General features: G+C 34.6%; 1 protein-coding gene across 2 annotated transcripts; it reads left to right on the top strand.

The window, feature by feature from the left end:
- The first annotated feature begins 3,934 nt into the window (after positions 1 to 3,934).
- On the top strand, positions 3,935 to 20,250 carry LOC135837830 (pepsin-2B-like). 2 transcript variants are annotated; one of them, XM_065353225.1, is made up of 9 exons: positions 3,935 to 4,032; positions 4,191 to 4,260; positions 4,352 to 4,466; positions 8,086 to 8,204; positions 12,841 to 13,004; positions 16,432 to 16,560; positions 16,692 to 16,875; positions 16,999 to 17,091; positions 18,957 to 20,250. In XM_065353225.1, the coding sequence occupies exons 1-9, from the start codon at positions 3,965 to 3,967 to the stop codon at positions 18,975 to 18,977; spliced, it is 963 nt and encodes a 320-aa protein (XP_065209297.1). In that variant the 5' UTR covers positions 3,935 to 3,964; the 3' UTR covers positions 18,978 to 20,250. The 2 variants fall into 2 exon arrangements, with proteins under 2 accessions (XP_065209297.1, XP_065209295.1); XM_065353223.1 differs by having other exon boundaries at positions 18,871 to 20,250.
- The last annotated feature ends 2,867 nt before the right edge of the window (positions 20,251 to 23,117 follow it).

The raw sequence follows: 23,117 nt of genomic DNA, 5'->3' as shown, positions 1-23,117 counted from the left end.
TTCGTGTTGTTGTTTATTAAATGATTTCAGGAGAAGGAAGGGGAGAGGGTTAACACTCTCGTAATGCATTTGTAATAAGAATGCCATCAAATGATGGTATTGTTTCTGCTTTTTTCATCGCTTATTCTCAAATTAGATTTTTACAAACTAAAAACAGCGTGAGGAAAATGAATAAAAAAAATGATTAAATCAAATTTCTACGTGACATATTGCTGTGCATGTTAAAATTTTACAATACTGAAAATTGAAAATGAACATCAAAAAAAAATAAATGAAAATATAATGAAAAACTCAGAAAATTTGAAAAAAAAATCGAAATATGTATCACCTACAAGATGTTAAAAAGTGAGTGTTTTTTCAATTGAAGGAGAAATTGAAAAAAATTAAAAGAAAAAAGCACAAAAAAATCAGAAAAATTTTCACCAAGTGGAAAAATTTTTAAAATTGAAAAATTTGTCAAAATAAATACTTTTTTAAATTTTGAAACAAAAATTTGAGTTATTCTGTAAGTATGTTTATTTTTCTGCCATTTTCGGATTTTTGGAGAATTTTTGAGAATTAAAAAAAAATTAAATCCAGGATGTTTCTTCATTTTGAACTTTTTCAGCATGCATAAATTTTTGAACGTATTTTAAATATAATATTTATAATGTCAAATTTTGCCCTGATTGCTACGAAATCGTTGTGTGTAGCATTAAAAATGTTTGTTTCTGGTGGTCCGAAAAAACTACAGCTTGTTTTGATTTCACTCGTTTCGACTCGTTCCGCCAATCTTCGTACTCGACGAGAAATCATTAACTTTTATCTACTGTGTTGTAATTAATAATCATAAATTATCCACTCTTGGGACGATCTTCAGGCAGCAACCTCTACTGCATTTTTTGACCAGCATATTGCTCGGGAAAAATTCAAAAAAACAACAATTTTCTATTTTATTAGAACAATTCTTGAAATTTTCACGACTGCTGTATTTTGTTCGACTACCATAACCATCCCCCCACCACCACCCCCCAACCCTTACCAATCCGAATTTCACAATTATTTTCAACTATTCTGGGGCTTTCAGCGGGGTGTAATTTCAATTTTCTCCGCGATTTCTTAAAATGTCATAAAAAGAGATTGAAATTGATTCGGACAGCTATAAAAATCGAGTTGTACAGAAATTTCAAAAGTCTGGAGAAGTTGAAAATTGGGTTGAAAATTTTTCATTATGTCATCATAATAAATTAATAATCGATTTTCATCAAATTCAAGCCGTTGCAAAACACTAATTTTACGTAGTCCAGTCATTTTAGATGAAATGAGAGGATTTATTCGGACTAGTAACTTTATTTTTGTGTTCTACGTCAAATTTCCGATCTAGTGATATATCAACTCTCCTTCTACCCCCAAGGGGGGGTGGAGCTAAAACCATTCAAAAAAGGGGGGTTTCCTGAAAAATACATAAAGGCTATAGGCGCCTGACAGGGGTGAAATGGTCCCGGAAAGCGTTCAAGTTGATATTAGCATGGAAGATGAGTACCATTGAGAAACTTCCGCGTGAAAAATTTCAGATCCACATCCTCTCCCCTTTTTGAGGAACCCCCGTTTTTTGAAATTTCAATAACACTTTTCTCGGCCCCATTTCAACTAATTGTGAAAATTTTTCAGTATGTTACGTATATCCTTGGTAGGTATCCCCACAAAAATTTTCAACCCCCTCTCCTCATATTTACCCCTCAAAATAGCGTTTTTCAACTTATTCTATGCTTTTTAACAATAGTAAAACTTGAGGGGGCCAAGTGCTCTGGAGAGGGCTAGATGAGTGTGGCAAAAAATCTGAAGTCATATTCGTGCACAGCGGTATCGAATCATAAGAAAACGACACCCTGTTCATTAATATTTAGTTATTTTCCCCAAAATTCCCATTTTACCCCAACCCTCCCTAAAACACATTTTTACACCATTTTGAGGGGTAAATATGAGGGGAGGGGGTTGACAATTTTTGTAAGGTTATTGAAATTTCAGAAAAGGGGGGTTCCCAAAACAGGGGAGGTGGCGTGGATCTGAAATTTTTCACGCGGAAGTTTCTCAATGGTTCCCGTCTTCCATGCTAATATCAACTCGAACGCTTTTGGGGACCATTTAACCCCTCTTAGGCTCCCATAGTCTTTATGTATTTTTCAGGAAACCCCCCTTTTTTGAATGGTTCTAGCCCCACCTCCCTTGGGGGTAGAAGGACAGTTGACATATCACTAGAGCGGAAATTTGACATAGAACACAAAAATAAAGCTATTTTTGGGGTAAAATCAACCCCTCGCGAGAAAATCACAAAAAACGCCGCGGCGGAACACTTTTCACGCTCTAGCACGCGGGGTACGGGGTAAGACTTTTAGTATGTTAAATAGTACCCCTTCCACTACAGTATCCCGCAAAAAACCATTTGTAGGAATTAGTCCGAATAAAAATCTTAAAATTCACAGACTAACGGTTTTTTGCTTGTTTTTTTTTTTTTTTTTTTTACGAAAAGAGTGACTTTTTAACACTTAACTGGTTTATCTCCTCATTTTTTCTACTATGCCTCGAGTTTTGTTTGTGAGATGTTGTGTGATATATTTCCAGGCATTACTTTGATGAAATTTAAATTCACTATAAAAGTGAAGCTTTCTGATACCTACCTACTTTAAAACGCCGTACCTAACACAAAAACTTAAAGAATTTGACGAATGCGAGAATTACGAGCTTTTATTAAAAAAGTTTATATTTTTCGATCCATTTGTCACCCAACTTTTTCAAATCATTTACAATTTTTTATCGAATGGCAGATTATCATTTTGCGAATAATATGATAATAAGTATTATAATAATTAATGTTATATTATAAACAGTTTTCCAACAAGTAGATAAAATCGTGCAGGATGCTGAAGTAAATTTCCAAACAACTGGAGTCAGAAAAATATGCATCACCATTTCAGGAAATTGACATCCGCTAGATTTGAAATACCTACATGATTTTTAAAAATCAAAACCGTATATTTTTAGTTTAAATCCAGAGCACGAAGCTACTCATGGGTAGATACCTAATTCAGTTTTAAAATTGAGAAAGAAAATTTTCAAGTGATTTGTAATGTTTTGAGCAGGGTTGTTAAATTACCGTAATTTATTCGCTGGTAAAATACGGCGGTAAAATACGGTAAAATACGGTATTTTACCGTATTTTACCAACTTGAATAGTATAATGAACTTATATAGTGTTCAAACCTTCAAAAGTTCAAACATATAAAATTATTGTATATTATGTAATGGGTGGAAATTTCAATAATTTTCTGCTTGAAATTTGAAAACAATATGAAACTATAAAAGGGTTAAAATTAAAAATTACATTAACAACACTTGAAATTGAAAAACATTGAAGTTACTGAAAATTACTAAAAAGTAAAAAGTGATGAAAGATGGCCAATGGGGAAAAATTAATTGTATAACCAATAACCATGCATGGATTAAAATTAAAATTTAAAATCATTCAACATTGTCAAAAAATAAAAAATTGACCAATTTGGTTATTTTAATGATTGAAATAACCAAAATTTAATGATTTTGAAGTACATTTTAATGACATTTCAACATGTTTTCACGATTTGATGCAATTTTTTCTAATTTTTGACCAATTGTGAATAATTTTCTGGCAATTGTTTGGTAATTTTCAAGATATTTTCCTGTTTATATGTAGCATGTATCAATTATCATTAGCATTGATGCAAATTAATTGTGAATTTTGATGCCAATCATCTTCAGCTGTTGATTCATCCTTTCAACTTTCAAATAATGTGGCAAAAAAATGCTTTTTGGTAATTTACGGTAAAATACGGTAATAAACTTTTGGTAAAATACCGTAAAATACGGTAAAATACCGCCGTAATTTACCGACATAAATTACCTTACAACCCTGGTTTTGAGCCACGGTGCGGCAGCAGTATTTTTGAAAATGAAGTTAATCCTACTATCAATATTAGTATTTGCGAACATCCATTACATCAGAGGAAATGGCATCAGGTAAGAGAAATTCATTCTCCGTTATTTTACATGAGTAGCTATAGGTATCTACCTTTTTTGAATAAGGCGTTTAATTTCATTCACATTGCATCTATCTATGTACTTTTCAAATTCAATGACTAATAAACATGTTGATTTATTTATACGTGCTTTGAAAGAATACCCTTATCGATATACGACGAAGCGTCACATAAATACAGTGACGGAACTTATATGGACCATCAAGGGGTAAGCATAAAAGCAAAACCATCAAATAAACAAAAATAATCAATACGTATTGAAATCAATGATAAATCATGAAACGAAAAATACTTCGCAGTTGTATGGAACCATTTCAATTGGAACTCCGCCACAGAAAATCAACGTATTACTCAGTAGAACTTACACTTCCATTTATGTGCTCTCAAGTTATTGCAGCAGTTCTGCAGTTTGCCGTAAGTCTAAAATATTTCAACACTCAGCATCGACGTAATGATTAAAGACCACAGGGACATACCTAGCAAGACTTTACTTTTCAACAGAATGGCAATAATTGAGCGTTCATCTGTATATGCGTCCATTCGATAGCAAAAAATAAATCCATTGCGTTCGTGCGTTTTTTCAGCATTGACGAAATTATTTGCATTTTAGTTAATTAACTGCGCCTTCAAGAATTCAGCAAACACCTCGCTATTCCACTTACCTATACCTACCTATTTATTTTACCAAAGGATTCCAGAAATTTGAATATCAGAAATCCAAACTTGGATAATTGCAGCGCGTGAAATTTTTTGTTTTGCAGTTTTTTCAAAAAGAGGATCCCTCTAGTCTACATCTCATTTTAGGTCACTCGTGTCAAAAGTATACACCTCAAAGTGATGTTTTAAAAAACATATGAAATCCTAAAAGAAAGTTTTCGAAAGTACAGTTACTCCACTTATTATTTCAGTTCTTATGACAACTTTCATGTGCTCAAATGACACAACAAGACGTCGAATGTGAGCATCAAAACACCAAAAAGACCAGCCCGGGAAGGGGAGGAGGAGGGAGATTTCAAAACGATATATCATTTTTATTCTAAAGTTAAAACTTGAAAGTTTGCAAAAATCCCGACATTACTGAAAACTACGTACTTATTTTTGGGTCATCTCGTCAAAATATCAAATACCTATGCGTGTTGCTTTTACTGGGGAGAAGGGCTGCAGGAGTAGAGCAAGAGTGCGAGTAAAGATTGGAAAAGGAAAAGAGTATGATTTTTGAGGTTTTCAAGAGAGCGGAGTGAGAATGAGAGCGGCACATTTGTAGATTTAAAGAGCTCTGAAAGAGTAGGCATAGGTACCTATTAGGTACTACCTTCTCGTTAAAAATTCATTTTTGAAAGAGCACGAGTAGTAAAACTTTCAATACTTCTTGCTCGTGATCTTTTTTTTTTTTTTTTTTTAGCAAAAAACGAGTGATATTTTTCATTTTTCTATGATTAACTGTTATGATGTTTTCTCTAAAATTAGGTATTTACGAGGTCATTTCACAATCGGCTGTAATGCGTGATTCCATTTTATTTTATTTTATTTTTTTTTAATAAAAAGGGCAAATTCGAAGTTTTATGGCCAGGCCTAAATTGCAAAAAAATTGTCAAGGATGAGTATAGTATGACGAGTATGAATAAGACCGGAGAGAGCAAGTGTAGAGTAAGAGTAGGAGTAAATGGAATGCTCAAAAGAGTACGAAGAGCTCTCTTCTGAGAGCGTAGGTTCAACTTTGACAGCAGAGCAGGGTGTTTTTTTTTTTGAGAGAGAGAACAAAATCTAATATTATTGCAGCGCTGCTTGGGATCCCTTGAATTAAAGCCGCTGCTAGGTTTGAGACTCGATTGATGTAAGCATTGCAATCAATCGATAGCATCGAAAGATGATAAAAATGTACATTAGCGCAAATGATGTATGCTATATGGACGCAATCAACATTGAACGCTGCAATAATTTTATATCACGATACGATTATAATAATAATAATATGTAGTACAGGGTGGGCCAAAAGAAACTCACCTTCAAACGCGTCGCCAAGACGAACTACGAGGTTTTCAGAGTAGGCTACACTGCAAGGTGATTCTCTAGACTTGGCCATCTAAGAGCGTATATGGATTCCTTACTTGGAAACTGGTCATGCTAAGAAATACAGCCTTATGATTGGCCAAAATACCAATGGGCGTTTTCTAAGGACTTAGCATTTTGCATGCTATCATCTCATCTTGCATTTGTGAAGTTTGAAGTGAAAAATAGCGCAGATAATATATGTAGCTATGAAAAATGAAATGTGTTACCCAAAATATAACATTGAAGAATAGAGGATTTTTTTTTTTGAAAAAGGAACGCAAACACAACGTACCTAAATATAAATAATTGAGTCAATATAGAAGAATTCTTGGACAGACCTCGTTCATTTGCACATTTTATCAACTTTCGCGAAGAAGCAGTAATGACAAATTACTTGTTTCCTGTTGAAATAAACGCATCTTTGATCTTATTTCAGCATAATGTACGTAATGTAGTAAGCAAATAGTGTCAAGTGTCACAAGTGTGATAAGGCGGATAAGTATTGATATTGATTGAGTATGAATTAGTGTAAGTAAAGTTTGGAGTAGTGACTGTAGCAAGTAGCACTTTAGTAGTGACCAATGATCATAACTTACGAGTACCAAGGATGCGAATCTCGCTTATTCCATTGCTTTTGTGTTGATTCACTAAATACTCGTACATATCAAAACTTCGATCACTTGCATAGGTTAGATTTGATCATTAGAACGTAGCACATATTCGTCTAAATTCATTCAAATTCTAGAATTTATTTTGATGCTGAAACTTTTGTGGCAAATGGTTTTTGTTCAATTGATAGGAATACGATAAAAGTCGTGCAAATTTCAATTAATTAATTGTATTTATTTATTAATAGGTAATAAATAATCTGCCGAAAGGGTGAAAAAATGAAAAAAAATATTATTTGCTGGTAATCTGTTAGTGATAACTGATAACAGCGGAGCGCGTTCCTACAGCCAATCATTAGGCTGTATTTCTTAGCATGACCAGTTTCCAAGTAAGGAATCCATATACGCCATTTGCGTTGAACTCTTATTTTTTGACTAAACACAGCTTGATTGCCCTCCGCGCCGTTATCCGTCAATATCAAAAATTGTAAGTGGGAAAATTTCTTGAGAATTTTTGGTTTCTTCGGTTTTCCGCAGTTACCGCACGAACCGTACGTCCTAGCAAAAATCTGATGACAGTAATCTGAAAGAGAATTTACATAATTCTCTACAATTTCATTTACACGAAATTTTCATAGGACGCTGGACGCTTAGTTTCAAAGCTGGACATCTTTGAAGTTGGAGTACACGCGGAAAACTAAAGAGACTAAAAATTTTCGAGAAATTTTCCCGTTATCAATTTTTTTATCCATTGTTTTGCGTTGCATACATTTCTCATTTTCTCCGCTTCTCGGAACCGTAGAAGGTCAAACTAACCCTCATATTCTAGAGAAAGAATAGGCCTACAATTCTGTCTACTTACTTCGATTCACGAAACCCAATAATTTCCTTTCTTCGCGCGTTTGCGTTGAAAATCCCATAAGAGTGGTAACATAATTATGTACCTGAAAATACGCTTCATCAGCAAACTCACGATGTTTTGCATACAGGGTGCCCAGAAATATCGAGTACCCCAAAGAAAGTTTTTCATTAAAAATATAGGTTGGCAACGTGAAATTGATGCATATGATTGGTGGGATGTTATCTCTCCAGTCCAACAACCAATCATGTGACATCATTATTATCATTCACTGGGACCAACCAAAGTATTTTAGTAGAAAACTTTTTTAGGGGTACTCGATATTTCTGGGCACCCTGTAAGTACCAACAAACCAATGTGATAAACCAACTGTATCGGACAAAATGGCCAAGTCTGGAGAATCACCTCGCAGTGTAGCCAACTTTGCAAACCTTATAGTTCGTCTTTGCGACGCGTTTGAAATTAGGGAGTATCTTTTAGCCCACCATGTACCTACTACCTATCACTGTTGCAGAAAATCACAATACATATAACCACAAAATCTCGACAACTTTCCGAGGTGGAGATGACTTCGACACAAAAATTCGGCAAGATATTAATCATTATGGAGTTGAAGCAACTGATACAATTACAGTAAGTAGGTAAACACATAGATTTTTAAGCACTATGACCCACGAAAATAAAATTTCATCGTGCCGTCCTCAAACTTTAGTGCCTATAATAACGTTATAAGTAACGATATTATTAGTATCATTGAGTTAGCTACTACCCTTTCCTTCGATTTATTCTGCCAAACTGCTTTCGACTAATCATTTTTGCTTCTTTACTTAATTGGAAAATTCCGTATAATTTGCAGTTTAGTACAATCCTTATTCTATAACGATTTGGTAGGTACATTACCTTTGGAAAAATTAAGTAGGTATTTTTTTTTCAAGTAGATACACAATCAATCACAGAAGTTATTTCATAAAGAACTGAAGGGTAGGGGAAGGACGTGCAAGTTGACGAAGCGAACAAGTTGACGAATTCCGATTTTCTCCTAAAATACTATAGGTAGCAGCATCAAATTACAGTATGTGGTGGGCCTTGCATGCCTACACACCATGACAAAAGGATTTTTGTTGAAAGCTGAATAAAAAAAAGTGAGATCAAAAAATCGTTTTTTCCATGTGCTGTTATAGTTTTAACAGGTCGCGCCATAAGGTTTGCTGAATTTTGTGTTGAAGTTTTCCAGTTCCGGATAATTTATTTACAAACAGTTGAGTGTTCTCTACTTTTTGATGCAATTTGCAAGTGATTCTATGCAGAATTAAATTTTTTATAATTTTTTAAAATTTTGATCCGCATGTCGGACAAGTTGACAAATTCTCATCAGTCATATTTTTGATTTTTTTTTCAACGGAATTTTCGAAAATAAGTCATGAACAATAAGTACAAAGCAAAAAGGGAAACATTGTGCAATCAAAATCCTTTTAAAAGCTATTTTAAAAAAATTTGGATTTGCTTGTCGAACAAGTTGACGAATTTTTATTTGTGAAATTTTTGATTTTTTTTCAACAGAATTTTCGAAAATAAGTCATGCAGAATGAGTACAATGCAAAAAAGGGAAAAGGGTACGATCGGATGATTCTTTACATGTATTTTAATGAAAATTTTGCTATTCGTCAACTTGTCCTCCTTCATTCGTCAACTTGTTCACCATGGTGAACAAGTTGACGAATTTGACCTCTTCCAGAATTTTCAAAATTTCACCATCAAATTTTCAACTAAAATTATTACGTATGAGATATGTGTTAGCCAAATGTTCAAGGTATGTTTTGCCGCAAAAATCAACTTCCCAAGTCTATTACAACCTGAGATACGTAGCTTTGAAACTTAACTTCGTCAACTTGTACGCCCTTCCCCTAATATTTAATCACAGCTGACCTCATACTTACGAAATATTTTCCAACACATTTGACATTACACTGCAGGTTATATTACTCTCTAAATTTGAAACAGTCAATTTCACTGCTTAGCAGTCACGACATTTTGCCTTTTTAAAGCAGTAGTTTTTTTTACTGCAAAACAGTGAAAAATTACTGAATTGGTCAGTAAAAAATCATTTTGACTGACCAATTCAGTAATTTTTCACTGTTTTGCAGTAAAAAAAAACTACTGCTTTAAAAAGGCAAAATGTCGTGACTGCTAAGCAGTGAAATTTGACTGCTTTAAATTTAGAGAGTAGGGCCACTCGTTAGAATAAATCAAAATACTGAAAACATAACTTTTTTTTGAAGTACTAGGGGGCTCCGCCCCCTGGCCGCTTCGCGGGCCAACCCCCGACTCGTTCCTCGGGCTGCGCCCTCGGAACTTCGCTTGGGGGCTCCGCCCCCCAAACCCCCCTTATGGCCCGTCAACCATTCCTATCTGCGTGATAGAAAAAAACTTCCGGAAAACATTGATATTTCATATTTTTTGGTACTTGAGCTTTAAAATCTTGTTTTCTATTGCACTGATAACTTTCTAACATACTCCATCTTGTACAGAACTTAACCTTGATCGTCTTCCATACCCCAAACTCGTATGTCCTTATTCAACATTTCGAGTAAATTTGAAGGTAGATATGTACTTATTTTGAATACGAAAAACAATTTTTTCCAAGAGTTTTACAACTTTTGGTTTTCATAACTTTTTTTCTATCGCATGGATAACTTTTTAAGCTACTCCATCTAGTAGAGAATTTTACGTAGATTATTTTCCTTACCTCAAAAACCTATGTTCTCACTCAAAATTTTGTTTAAATTGTAGTTTTTTTAAAATAACACGTTTCTCAGACCCATTTCAACAGATTTTGAAAATTTTTCAGTACGTTATGTAAGTAAGTATATCTTTATTAGGTATCCCGACAAAAATTTTCAACCCCCTCCCCTCATTATTTAACCCTCAAGATGGCGTTTTTTTCATTTTTTTATGCATATCAAGAATCAAGATTGCGAGGTACAGTTTTAGAAACACGTTTTTTGGATGTAATTTTGACCCCCTAACGTCATTTCCGCGTTCATTTTCGGCTGTGTAACGTGATTGACTATTGTGTTCATAACGTATGTTCTCAACATGAACAACTTTACCCATGATGGAAGCACATACCAAGAAAAATCTCAACTTAAAGATGGAACCTACTCCTATAGATGCTCCGTTTCTGGTTGTCCATCCCTAATCTACTTGGACCAAAGCAGATCATCTGTAATACGGACGAACTTACGAGACCATAAGTCTCACCTCGACATTCCTGCTTCTCCGACGCGTATTCGCTTCATCTATCCTTCTCTCCTGTACTTGAACCAGACCAGTTCTTTCAATATATGTACTGCTTTCCCGCTCTCCTTGTCCCTCTACCTTCTTTCATCAGGTACACTGTCCGTTCTCCTTTCTCCTGTTCCTCACTTCAACACCAAAATGTTTCACGCGGCTTGTGCTGCGCCTAACATAAGTTATGCAAAAATACACGTCACGTTGCAATTCCACCACTCGGACATTTTCGGTGTATTTCGACTCTCACTACCACAAACATACAGCGTCTTGTAAATGTCTTGTACACGCCTTACTAACACATCTCCGACTTCCGAGTGGTTCGCTCTCGTCCAGAAGTTGTTTGACGGGTTTTGATTTTTTAATATAGAGAGAAAACGCTCGGGTGTTGAATTCTTCAATCCTTGTTCCATAAAGTTATGCGGAAGTTCCAAGGCGACGGAATTTTATTGAATTTTCGTGCAGCTTTGTATGGACATGGAGTGACAATCCAACGCTCGAACGTTTTACGGAAAGACTTTTCTTTTCAACGCTTTTCCTTAATGTCAGTGACAGCATCTCAGAAACAGACTGCCTGGGTGCACAATATTATGAAAAGGTACACACATCCGCCGTCCTTTTTCTTTTGGCGTAGGTATTCAATAAAGTCTGAATGGAGCTCGCTACAACAAAGGAGCGCAAAAAAGTAAAAATTTGGGAAATTATATCATCTTTTACAACGGACGCAATTTTGAGCCCTGGGCACCCAACACACAATTTAATGCTGTGTTATACATAATATGAAATTTTGAACTCTAAAAGCTCTGTTCTGTAGATTTTTTTTCGTAATTCTCCCCCTTCCACTCATTCTTAGTTTTGTTACAATTCTGAGTCTTACATTATTGAAAAAAGTAAGAGGCGGATTGTGCGAAACTTGTAACGTTTTTCTCAAAATTCCGTCTTTTCAAAACTAAAATTTAAAAGATTATAGATTAGCCAATTATGCGTGAAACGGCTTCGGTAGGGGGGGCGGCTCATTTCAAGTGAAATTTCACCTCTTATCGGCCAACACGTTCGTTTACATTTTCACCAATTCATCCAAGTTGTCCATTTCACCCTTAGCTTAAAAAATGAAGCAATGTAATACGCGCTTCGTTTTGGAAATAATATTTTCACAGGATGGCGCATTTGACTATTTCTTTGAATTTTCGCCGTTGACAAAAGAGAAATGCTTCAAACTTTCGTGCATTTTTGGGCTCAAGTTACAAATGTTTAAAAATCAAGTGCGTCATCTCAAAAATAATCCCTGTAACTGCTTTTATTTTATTTTTTTAGACTCATAGTCACTTTTCTGGAAATTTGTAGGTTGTACTATTTAATAAAATACTATTCAATTGAATGACGCGTAGGTATTTCAATAAATACACCCGCGTAAAGAAATATAAATAACCGAAGCCGTTTTATAAATAACAAAACACAATTTATTCCTAATATGTCAAATTATCGAATGTAGCAGTTTTTTGAAATTAGATGTTGAATATTTGGCTTCAAAAGATGATGTACAAGATGGTAAAAAAAATTTTCATTCGTACTTGGTAGACCTCTCTTTGTACCTACCTACCTTACTACATGTTGAGGTAATTTTAAAATAGTATACTCCATAAATGAATAACTCTGTAGTGTGTTATAGGTAGGTTCTTTACTTGTAAAAACCTGTTGAATATTCAACTTTGGCAAATTCAGGTGGGTAGAATCATCAAAATTTGTACACCTGCAGTCAGCTCTTAAAGGGGAGTGGGGAGCAATGTAAAGTTGCTGTTAAAGAGGTGAAATGATATTATGAATACCAACAGTATTAATTATTACTTTTCATTCTCTTATTTAAACCCGAAATGTGAATCGAAAAAATAAGTAGGTTCAGGCACCAGCCTTTTTTCAAACTAACGTAAAATATTTACTAACTTATTTGTATTTTATGCCATGTGTTGGTTTTCTGTAGATAGGTAATTTCCAAATACAAGATGTATCGGTTTTGGTAATTACAAGCGGAGAGGATTACGACAATAAACCATACGATAGTACTGTGGGATTGCTTCCTGGAAGCGAATTTTTAAAATCCTGCGAAAAACTTGGATTGAAGAAGAAATTTTCATTCTACACCAAGTAAGTCATTTCTTGGGTTACATATCGGCTTAACTGATGCATACATGTGTCGTAGGGTGCGTTAAAAGGACAATAGAAAACACTTTTTTTTAAAAATTCGGGTAGCTTACCCCGTAAAAGTGTTCCATTTGGTCAGAAAATACTACATACATACAAAATTTCGGGTCAAAAAAATTATATTTAGTGGTCGCGCAGGAGAGTTGAATGTTGAGAAGGTATGAGCGCGTCGAGCGAAAACTTCTCACGGTTGCGCGGCTGGAAATACAGTGTTGCGTTCCCTAGTAAGATCGAAGCGGCCGGTTCCCGTTTGCGAACCATGAATAGGAAAATTGACAGCCGAAAAGCAACCCGTTTGCGAACCACAATAGGATAGAGATGGCGAAGAAAATGAATCATTATGCTCATACATTCTAATTCAAAATGTACCCATTTGCGAACCAACCCCCAAAAGTAGGACTTTTGCGAACCACTCTGTTGTCCTTTTGCGTAAATATGATGAGAAGTAGGAGAATACCTATCATATTGCAATTTCGCTCCATTTGAAGGGTAAGATGGCGATCCAAAAATTTTATCTGAAAAGCACCCAAGGCTGGGGTCTACATTTTCTCCGAGGGACTTTTTTTATACTCAGGTCTACAAATGCTCCAAGAGACTTTTTCTTCGCAATTTTTGAATCTACGAATGCCTCAGGGGGACTTCCTTATACCCGAGACTCGGGAATAAAAACGCCCCACTTGGCTTGGATGCGAATATTCCCCCGGGGAATTCGTAAACCCACGACTGGTATGAAAAAGTCTCCACAGGGCATTTCAGGCCCGAATTTCGAGTTCTTATTACACGCTAGGACTCAAATTTTGAATTTTCACTCTCCTCTCCACAGTGATTTTTTGTCAATAGGTAGCATCTGTAAAGTGAGAGTGACCTAACTGCAAAATTTGTGATTTTTGAGATACAAGCAGTTCAAGGCATGTATGTAGCGTATGTACTATTTTTTTTTTAAACTTCACTTTATCCAAGTACGTAATTGTGCATGGTGATTGACCCATTCCACTCAAGATAGATTCAAATATCATATTTTCCTGCCACAGGATAGGGTCGTCTCATTTTTGTGGGGAAAAAATTTGCAATTTTAGGTCACTCTGCTGTTGGAATCTTAGTTTTGAAATGACCCTTTGAATATTCGTATAAGTTATGTAAAGTTTTGAAAAATAGTTCAGAGGTATTGAATTTTAGCTATTGGGGGACGGGGTGTTTCCTGAACCACTGAGTTACGTGAGTTATTGGGTGAAGTTTTATTTTTAAGCCAAAAAGGCGTTGACATGTTTACACCTAGCTGGTTGGTATTGGTTCGCAAATGTCTTACATTGGCTTCAATATGAATCACTCGTTCGCTCGGAGTTCATTTTTAATTTGAATCTCGTTGGTTCGCAAATGTCTCAGTTTTAGATCATTAATCAACCCAACAAAAGAGGAATAATAACAATAGGGTGGTTTGCAAACGTCCTACGCCCGATCGAAGCAGCTTACAAAAAGTTATCCCCTCTACAATGCATGATAAGTAAGTCTTGTCCTTGGTAGGATTTCTAAGATGTTATTTATGAAGATTCAATAACAATTTTTCAATTCCGAATCTCATTGTAGGTGCATGGAAATATGAAAGTTTTGAAAAGTGAAGAAAAACGTATGAATTTGAGGTTGTATTATTTTATTCTGATCGGCCATCGTAGAAAAAAAGTGTATGGGATAACTTTACGTTTGAAATGTGAAAATTTGATAAGATTCAGCACTTCAAGTTGATGTTTTATCGACTATTATTCATTTTAAAGCTGTTACTTAGTGAAAATGGAATGTCAGTTTCTAAATTCCATAATTTGGGTTCAAATGAGTTCTAGTGCCGAAGAATTATGATCAATATTTTTTTTATGGTTGTTTTAAAAATCCAAGAAAGATTAGTAGAGGAGAAGGTACAATTATGGACCCAGGTACAAATATGGACCCCCCATGGTTTAGTGTACATCCACTAGCGCTACGGTCATTCTGGGTACTAAAAAATATACTAGTAGTGTAGTATGGATGATCCAAGTACTTATTTTGGATCCATGCAAACTTGGGTGTCTCTCATCAGCAATTGTTTTTGTTTGCGCATTATTTTCTTCACAATGGAAAATTTTACAAGTTTTTCATTCGGTAATTCATCAACTTCAAATAAAGTTTGAAAAAAAAATTATTAGCGAAGTAAGTAGCTTACAATGTGTACTTTCAAAATATACTTTCATATTTGTCTTTACATTAACTGATTTTCATAATTTTTTTCATTTTTCTTAAACTGCGCCGATTTTTTTCATGGGTATAAATATGGACCCCTAAATTTTTTTAGCTAATTTTGATTCAAAATTTTTTAGAATGTCGAGAAAAGTGTTATTAACAAAGAAGACAAGTCCAAAGTGTCAAAATGGAACCATGATTTTTTCATTTTTCATAAACTTGGCCAATTTTTTGCATGGGTATAAATATGGACCCCTAAATTTTTTTTCATCTAATTTTGATTCAATGGTTTTTAGAATACCCAGAAAAGTGTTATTGATAAAGAAGACAAGTCCAAAGCATCGAAAAACATCTTTAAATAAATTTTTGTTCAATTTTCTGAACTTTTTATTTATTTTTTGAGGGGGGTCCATATTTGTACCCGAGTCCATATTTGTACCATTTTATGTCACTTTTCTAAATTTCAAATTTCTCCGTGAGTTTTCAACAAAAAAAATAAATTTTTTTACACAATATACTAGAGTCTTTGGCCTTTCGAATGGTATACTCGAAAAAAAATTTTGATAATTTTTTCTACCCTTTAAAGCCAAAAAGCTAGAGGGGGTCCATATTTGTACCTTCTCCTCTATCATTTGATCAGTTGTAGTGGGGATAACGCTCCTGCGCGACCTCTAAATATTAATATTTTTCAACAAAAATTTTATGGTGTTATTTTTTCATCAAAAGGAACACCATCAGTAGGTAAGACCTTAAAATTTCAAAAAAAAAATATAACATGACGCACCCTAATGTGTAGGTACATACGTGTGCACTGTACAAAACTTGGATTAGGTACTTACATACATTTACTACTCGAGAGTTTAAATTCACAAATTAGTTAAACCGCATTTAAAAAACACAACAAAACTGACAGAATTCCAGGAACAACTATGAATTACTACAGTTGATTCAACCAAACTGTACTACATACCTACTCATTACCCACTTTTGTAACTCAACTACCCACCGGTACTGTCTAATTGGTACCTACTTGACAGAAATATCGTTCTTAAAATAGCATACTTTGTGTAGATACTCTCCTGATAATTTTAGCCTTTCGCTTTGCTCTCAGCGATTGGAAAGAAAACAAAATTTTTCTCTGTTCAATAATTACTTGTCGTAGTTCTCCTTGGGACAATAATACCTCTGAATTGATGTTATGCGGCGAAGACAAGACAAAGTTTAGGGGTAACATGCAATACCTTACTGTAGGTGCAACTGGATATAAAGGATGGGTCGTTACAAAACTGAGGTAATTTTTTATGATTACCTACAGAACTGAAACTTTTGATCACCTGTACATAGAATTTTAAAATCCTCAGTACAGTGTATAAGATACCTACCACTACCTGTATATTTTCTATTTTTTTTACTTTTAAACAGAATTATGTTGCATCATAACCATGAAAAAATGCCAAAAATGGAATCCCAAGATGCGATACAAGATGTCAGATTATTATTTTTCGATTTTGCCTCGTCATACATTATTGGACCGTATGATGACATTGAGAGAATCTACCGTAAGTTAAACACCAGAAGATCAAAAATCCGTGATGACTTACAGGAGGTTAGAACAATCATTTACTTGATATTTTTCAGCCATTGACTACGATTTCTTTCTACATTTAAGCTGCATAATATTTTCTTGAACATAATTATAGAAACTGTTTATGTACTTACTTGAAAACAGGTTGACTGCAATAACATTCACGCATTACCGAGTATCACGTTTGGAACTGCTGATAGTAATTTCACTCTTACAGGAAATGATTACATCAAACAGGTATGTATCTATGACAGTACGCTCTGTAGTAATTCATGGTTAACCATAAGATCATGATCCTGAGGGAAGGTGAAGGGACAATCAGTGCCACTGACAAGAGTGTAGTGGTAGGTGGGGTACCATTTTTAAGATCTCTCAAGTTTTTAAAAAAGTTTTCAAACTTCATTTTTTGATGAGAACATGCAATTGTCAGCTTGGAACAGCTGTAAATGAAGAGGAAAGTAGTTTTGCTTTCGAAGAGAGAATTCAAACATACTTTTGAACAGTAAATGCAATCTTCATTTTATAAAAGAAAATTTGAAAACCTCATTTTTCAAAGAAACCTGCAAACTTCGTGAAACAAAAGCTACTAAACGTTGAACGCGTTTAAAAAAAGTCTTTGAGAAAAACTTACTTGAAAAAAAATTTTGCGAATGAAAAAAAAATGCTCAAAAAATTGTACCTAGGTTGCGAAACGAAATTTGCACTCAACCTAAACTATCAAAACATAGAAAAGGAACTACGAAAATGAAAATTTTGGAAATGAAGATTCCATTTTCGAAGGAAACTTCTGATTTCAAAAAACCCCTTTTTGAGAATACTGTTTCAGAAGAAACTTTTATAAAAAACCTTCATTTTTTGAAAACAATCATTCTCTGAAGAGGAGTGGCTCATAATGCTTCGCAGAAAACTCATCTTCAACCTCAATTTTTGTAAAACAAAAAATGTACTTGCTTTAGAGGAAGGGAGAGTCTAAAAAATTTCCAGGAAGGCGCGTAGGTTTTTTCGAATTGAAAAGTAACTCTTAGTAATTTATTTTCAAACCTAACTGAACATTCATTTTTTTTTTAGTTTCTGTTTGAGCATTGAAAAATGGATAGCTTTTAATACAGTGGCGTCGCGATAAGTGAAAATTCAAGGGAAGAAAATTTTTGTTTCACTTAAGTATCGAGTTTTTCACATACGAAGGTTTCAGTTGGAGAGGTTTTTTTTGGTCAATTTTCACTTATCGAAGTTCAGATAAAAAAAACGAAAAACACGAATTGCACAATAAAATTTTTCAATTTTCATTGATCATTTTCGAATTTAGTTTGATCAGCCAGTCTTGAAACAGCTCACAGATCATCCATGCCTTCTTGTTTGACAAATAATCCATTGGAAACGATTTGACTTTAGCAAAACATCGAGGCTTTCTTTCACTTATAGAGGCTGAACGAGTCAGTACCTTTCAGTTAAAGAGGTATTTTCACTTACAGAGGTAAAACGCAGACAACATTTCACTTGTAGAGGTAAACAGGATAATTTTGGGATAAATCCTAGTTTCAGTTAACAAGGTAGCCTATTGAGGTTGATTTACACGCAAAATTGGTCCAAGGTGAAGGGAAGGAGGTTTTTATTTCACTTATTGAGTTTTTTCACATATCAAGGTTTCACTTATCGCGACGCCACTGTACAAGCATTTCTGTTTTCATGCCATTAAATATTCCTTCATTTTGTTAGTTTTAGAGAACAGTTTTACCAGAACACTTGAGAAAAAGATCATTTCCTTAACAGTGGCAGTAACTCCTTATTTTACAACAACTTTGATTTTAAAAAAACACCCATTAGTAGACAGGTTTCTGTAAGTTCATGATGCTACCAATATTTTTCTACACCGAATAAATCTATTTCTCATAGATATAAGTGATACAAAAGTAATATTGACTCTGGGCTTGATTGAGCGAACAACAGCCTCGGTCCCATCATAGGTCAATTATTGAGATAGGCAATAAAACTTGAATATACTAATTATGTCTGTAGATGACGCAAAATGATGAACGGGTCTGCATAGTTCGACTGCTATCACACTCACAGAATTTTTGGACTATAGGAAGCGTTTTTTTCAGAAAGTATTACACTGTATTTGATGCTGAGCAGAACAGAATTGGATTCGCCGAAAGCGTTCATCCGCCTGCTAAGATAATGGTCTTCCTTTTCTAATGGGATGATGAAAATAACGTTTCAAGTACCTACTTACTCTTTAATTTCTATTTTAAGATTGAAATAATAATAATCAATATTTCTGACCGCTAAAGAATAACACGCAAGAGTTTCTGTTACCTACAAATGGCCAAAATTTTACATTCACTCCCCCCTTGTGTATTGCTTCACTAAAAATTTGAGAGATGCGTACCTAAGTTGCAGATAGTATGTTACCAATAATTGAAAATTCAAATAAATTCCATTGGCATATTTTGGTCAGCTAATAGGAATAGGGAGGTATTTCAACTTTTAATGATTTCTTTAAAATGAAATGCAGCTATAGTGTAACGTTCATGATGTACCTAGTAATTCCGCAACTACCACTATCATTCTGTTTATAGATAGGTATTAGAAAGTATTCGATTTAATAACCATTTTTGAATTTCGAATTTTTGATATTCATAGCACCCTTTGTCGAGATTTCATTCGTGATTTGAATCATACATATGATGAGTCACGACTCACGAATCAGGTTTACGAATCTAATTTAGCTCCTGGTTCTCTCCATTAGACAGCATTAGGTACTTTTAATTTTTGCATTTGCAAAATTTTACCATAATTTTGAAACATTTTATAGGTAATTTTTGCGGAAATGTTTCAATCTTTCAAGCAGTAGTTGAAAAGTTGAACTTGTTTTTTTTTGTTTTACCAAAATGTCATCAATTTGAGCAAGATTCTTTTGCGACAAATAAAACAATTTCACAGTTTTCGTCATATTTTGTGCAATTTTTACAAAGTTTTATACCTTGTTGAGAATATAGGTAATTGATTCATTTTTAGTATTGTTCAATAATCTGTGCAATATTCGCAATATTTCGCTGAATTCCGAAGTACATATTTCATTCTGTTTCGTAAGTGGTATTTTTTGAGTTTAGTTTTCATTGATCTTAATAAGTTGTAAAGTCGTTTCACGCAACTTTATTTCAACTTCATTTAATTTTTATTGAAATCTCATCATTTTTTTGTAAGTTCAAATACCTACCTATTCGCAAAGCAACTTCTTAAAACTTGATGTTTATCATCTTTTGTAAACATACCACGAAGGAGCACGAAATGAATTCATATTTTCGAAAACCAAAAAACATTCGAAAAATTGAGTGCTTCAAATCGCATTTTTCATAATTCGGTCATTTGTTTTTCTAGTACTAGTTATACGTTTTGAAACTAATACGGCCACTCATTGTTTGTTTTAAAACTCTATGGACTGCCAAAGATCCACAAAAAAGATGTACCACTGAGACCAATTGTATCCAGTATCAATGGACCAACTTACAACCTGGCCAAATATCTGTCCAAAGAGCTATCCCCTCATGTGGGCAACACCACCAGCTTTGTGAAGAACACAGCAGACTTTGTTGAGAAAACAAAAGACATCATCACTGAGGAAGGAGACATTCTAGTCAGCTTTGATGTGGAGTCCTTGTTCACCAAAGTACCCCTGAAGGAAACCCTGGAATACCTGGAGGAGTTGTTCCCTAATGATTTGGCCAAACTCTTTGACCACTGCCTGAAAGCCAGCTATTTCCTATACAATGGAGAATTCTATGAACAAAAAGATGGAGTAGCTATGGGCTCACCTCTCTCCCCCAAAGTGGCAAACTTCTACATGGAAAAGTTTGAGGAAAAAGCCTTGGAGACAGCAACCTTGAAACCAAAGATCTGGCTAAGATATGTGGATGATGTGTTTGCTATTTGGCAACACGGAAGAGACAAACTGCAAGAATTCATACAACACCTGAACAGCATTCATCTAGCCATAAAATTCACTGTAGAAGAGGAAAAAAACAATGAGCTTGCCTTCCTAGATGTTAAACTACACAGAGAAACTGGGAAGAAACTGCAGCACAATGTATACAGGAAGCCTACACACACCAACAAATACATAAGGGCAGATTCCCACCACCATCCTGCACAGAAGAAAGGAGTAATCCACACTCTAGCCAAACGTGCCAGGATAGTATGCCATGAAGAAAACCTAGAACAAGAACTGGAGGAACTAACTACCATTTTCCAAGAAAACGGATACAACAAACAGCTGATCAAATCAATAATCAGAAAAACTGGGGAAGAAAGAGTACCTAAGGAGGAACCTGAAGAAAAAGAAAAGATTGTGATAATGCCATATGTCCAAAACACCACAGACAGGATTGGAAAGCTGCTCAGGAAACATAACATAAAACCAGTGTTCAAACCTCTCAAAACCATCAAAGACACAATCCCCTCAACAAAGGACAAAGTCCCCTTGGAAACAGAAGGAGTATACAAAATAACCTGTGGATGTGGAAAACACTATGTTGGGCAAACTGGAAGACAGATAAAAACAAGGATAAAGGAACATGAAAGTGACACAAGGCATGCAAGGGTGAAGAAGTCAGCTGTGGCTGAACATTCAGCAGAATGCCAAAAGACAGTGGACTTCACCAAAGCCAAAGTATTGTCAAGAGAAACAAGGTGGACTGGCCGGATGGTGAGAGAAAGCATTGAAATCTACAAGCATGGCAACAATTTCAACAGAGAAGATGGTTTCACCCTACCAAGAGCATGGAAGCCTATACTCCAAAAAAGACAAATCTCAAAAAGCTACCAGGCTGAAAATTGGGAAGAAAACCTCAATCAAGGACACACCCAGGAAATGGGACAAAGACAGGACAACACCCTAGACTCTCACTCAGAGGACCACACCCAACACAATGAGGGAAGAAGCCACACCCTTGTGACAGGCCACACCCTTAGTGCTGGGACCAATCAGGAGAGAGACCACACCCAACTTGGACCTATAACTAGATCTCAATCAAGAAGGAACCCTCAGTGGTGAACACTGCTCTGAAGAAGCTAGATGTAATTCTTGCGAAATATTAGCAAAATTTATTTTTGTAATCCGGCCTAATACCCGTTAATAAAGTTTTTAAAACAAATAGTTATACGTTAATAAAGTTCTGTATTTTTTATTATTATAGGTAATTAAGTAATGAGAACGATATGTTATCTCCCGAACTATAAGGCGTTTGTTTACATTTTAAGAAAATCTATGTAATAAGGTGGTAGGTACTTTACTTACCTATAAATAGGTACCTATCTAAACCTATTATGTCAATTATAAAATATTAATTTACAATTATTATTACTAGGCGCTGAAGTGCGATAATGATTGTACTTCCAAGGCGACAAATGTTTCTGTACGTCACCATTGTTGGGCGGGTTAAAGTTTTTTATTCGTTCTCTTTTTTTCTTTTTTCTTATTTATATACTTATCTACTTTTAACCTTTTTTCTGGATTTGCACGTATTCGATAGTTTTTAATTTTTAGTTTGTTCTAGTTTTATCGTTTACTCTCCTAGAATTAGGATGTGACGTGATTCTAACATTTTTTTTTTTTATTTTTTAAATAAAATAATTTGAGCTGCAGGAGTTGACTGATTTTTTTCAAATGCGATTTCATTGATAAACAAATTTTAATGAAACACCATTCCTATTGCATTTGTTTCGAATTAATAACGTAGGTACCTACCTCATTTTAATTTGCATCGTTGCCCATGTAGTAATACCCCAACTACCACAGTCATATATTTTGTTTATAGGTATTCGATAGTAAGTTATTCGATTTAATAACCATTTTTGAATTTCGAATATTTGATGTATTCACAGCACCCTTTGTCGTGATTTTATTCGTGATTTGAATCATATGAGTGGCGAATCACGTTTACAAAATCATTTTTTGCTCCTGGTTCTCTCCATTAGACAGCATAACTATAACACTTTATCATTTGTTTTTTCGTTTTTTTTTTTAAATCAAAAATTTATCAATTTGAGCAATTTTTAGTGGTGAATAATACAATTTCCCAGTTTTCGTCATATTTTGTGCTATTTTTGCGAAGTTTTATTCTGTGTCTTGAATATAGTAATCGATTCATTTTTGGTACCTACTCCTACATGCTGTTCAATAACCTATACAATACCTATTCGCCAAGATTTCGTTGAATTCTTTTAAAATTTTAAAGAAAATATGCTTCGAGTATTTTTGAAGA

This window comes from Planococcus citri, chromosome 2 (genome assembly GCF_950023065.1).
Source record: "Planococcus citri chromosome 2, ihPlaCitr1.1, whole genome shotgun sequence".
NCBI classification, from domain to species: Eukaryota; Metazoa; Arthropoda; class Insecta; order Hemiptera; family Pseudococcidae; genus Planococcus; species Planococcus citri.
The sequence above is the reverse complement of the archived record's forward strand: the minus strand, read 5'-3'. Positions and strand labels throughout refer to the sequence as shown.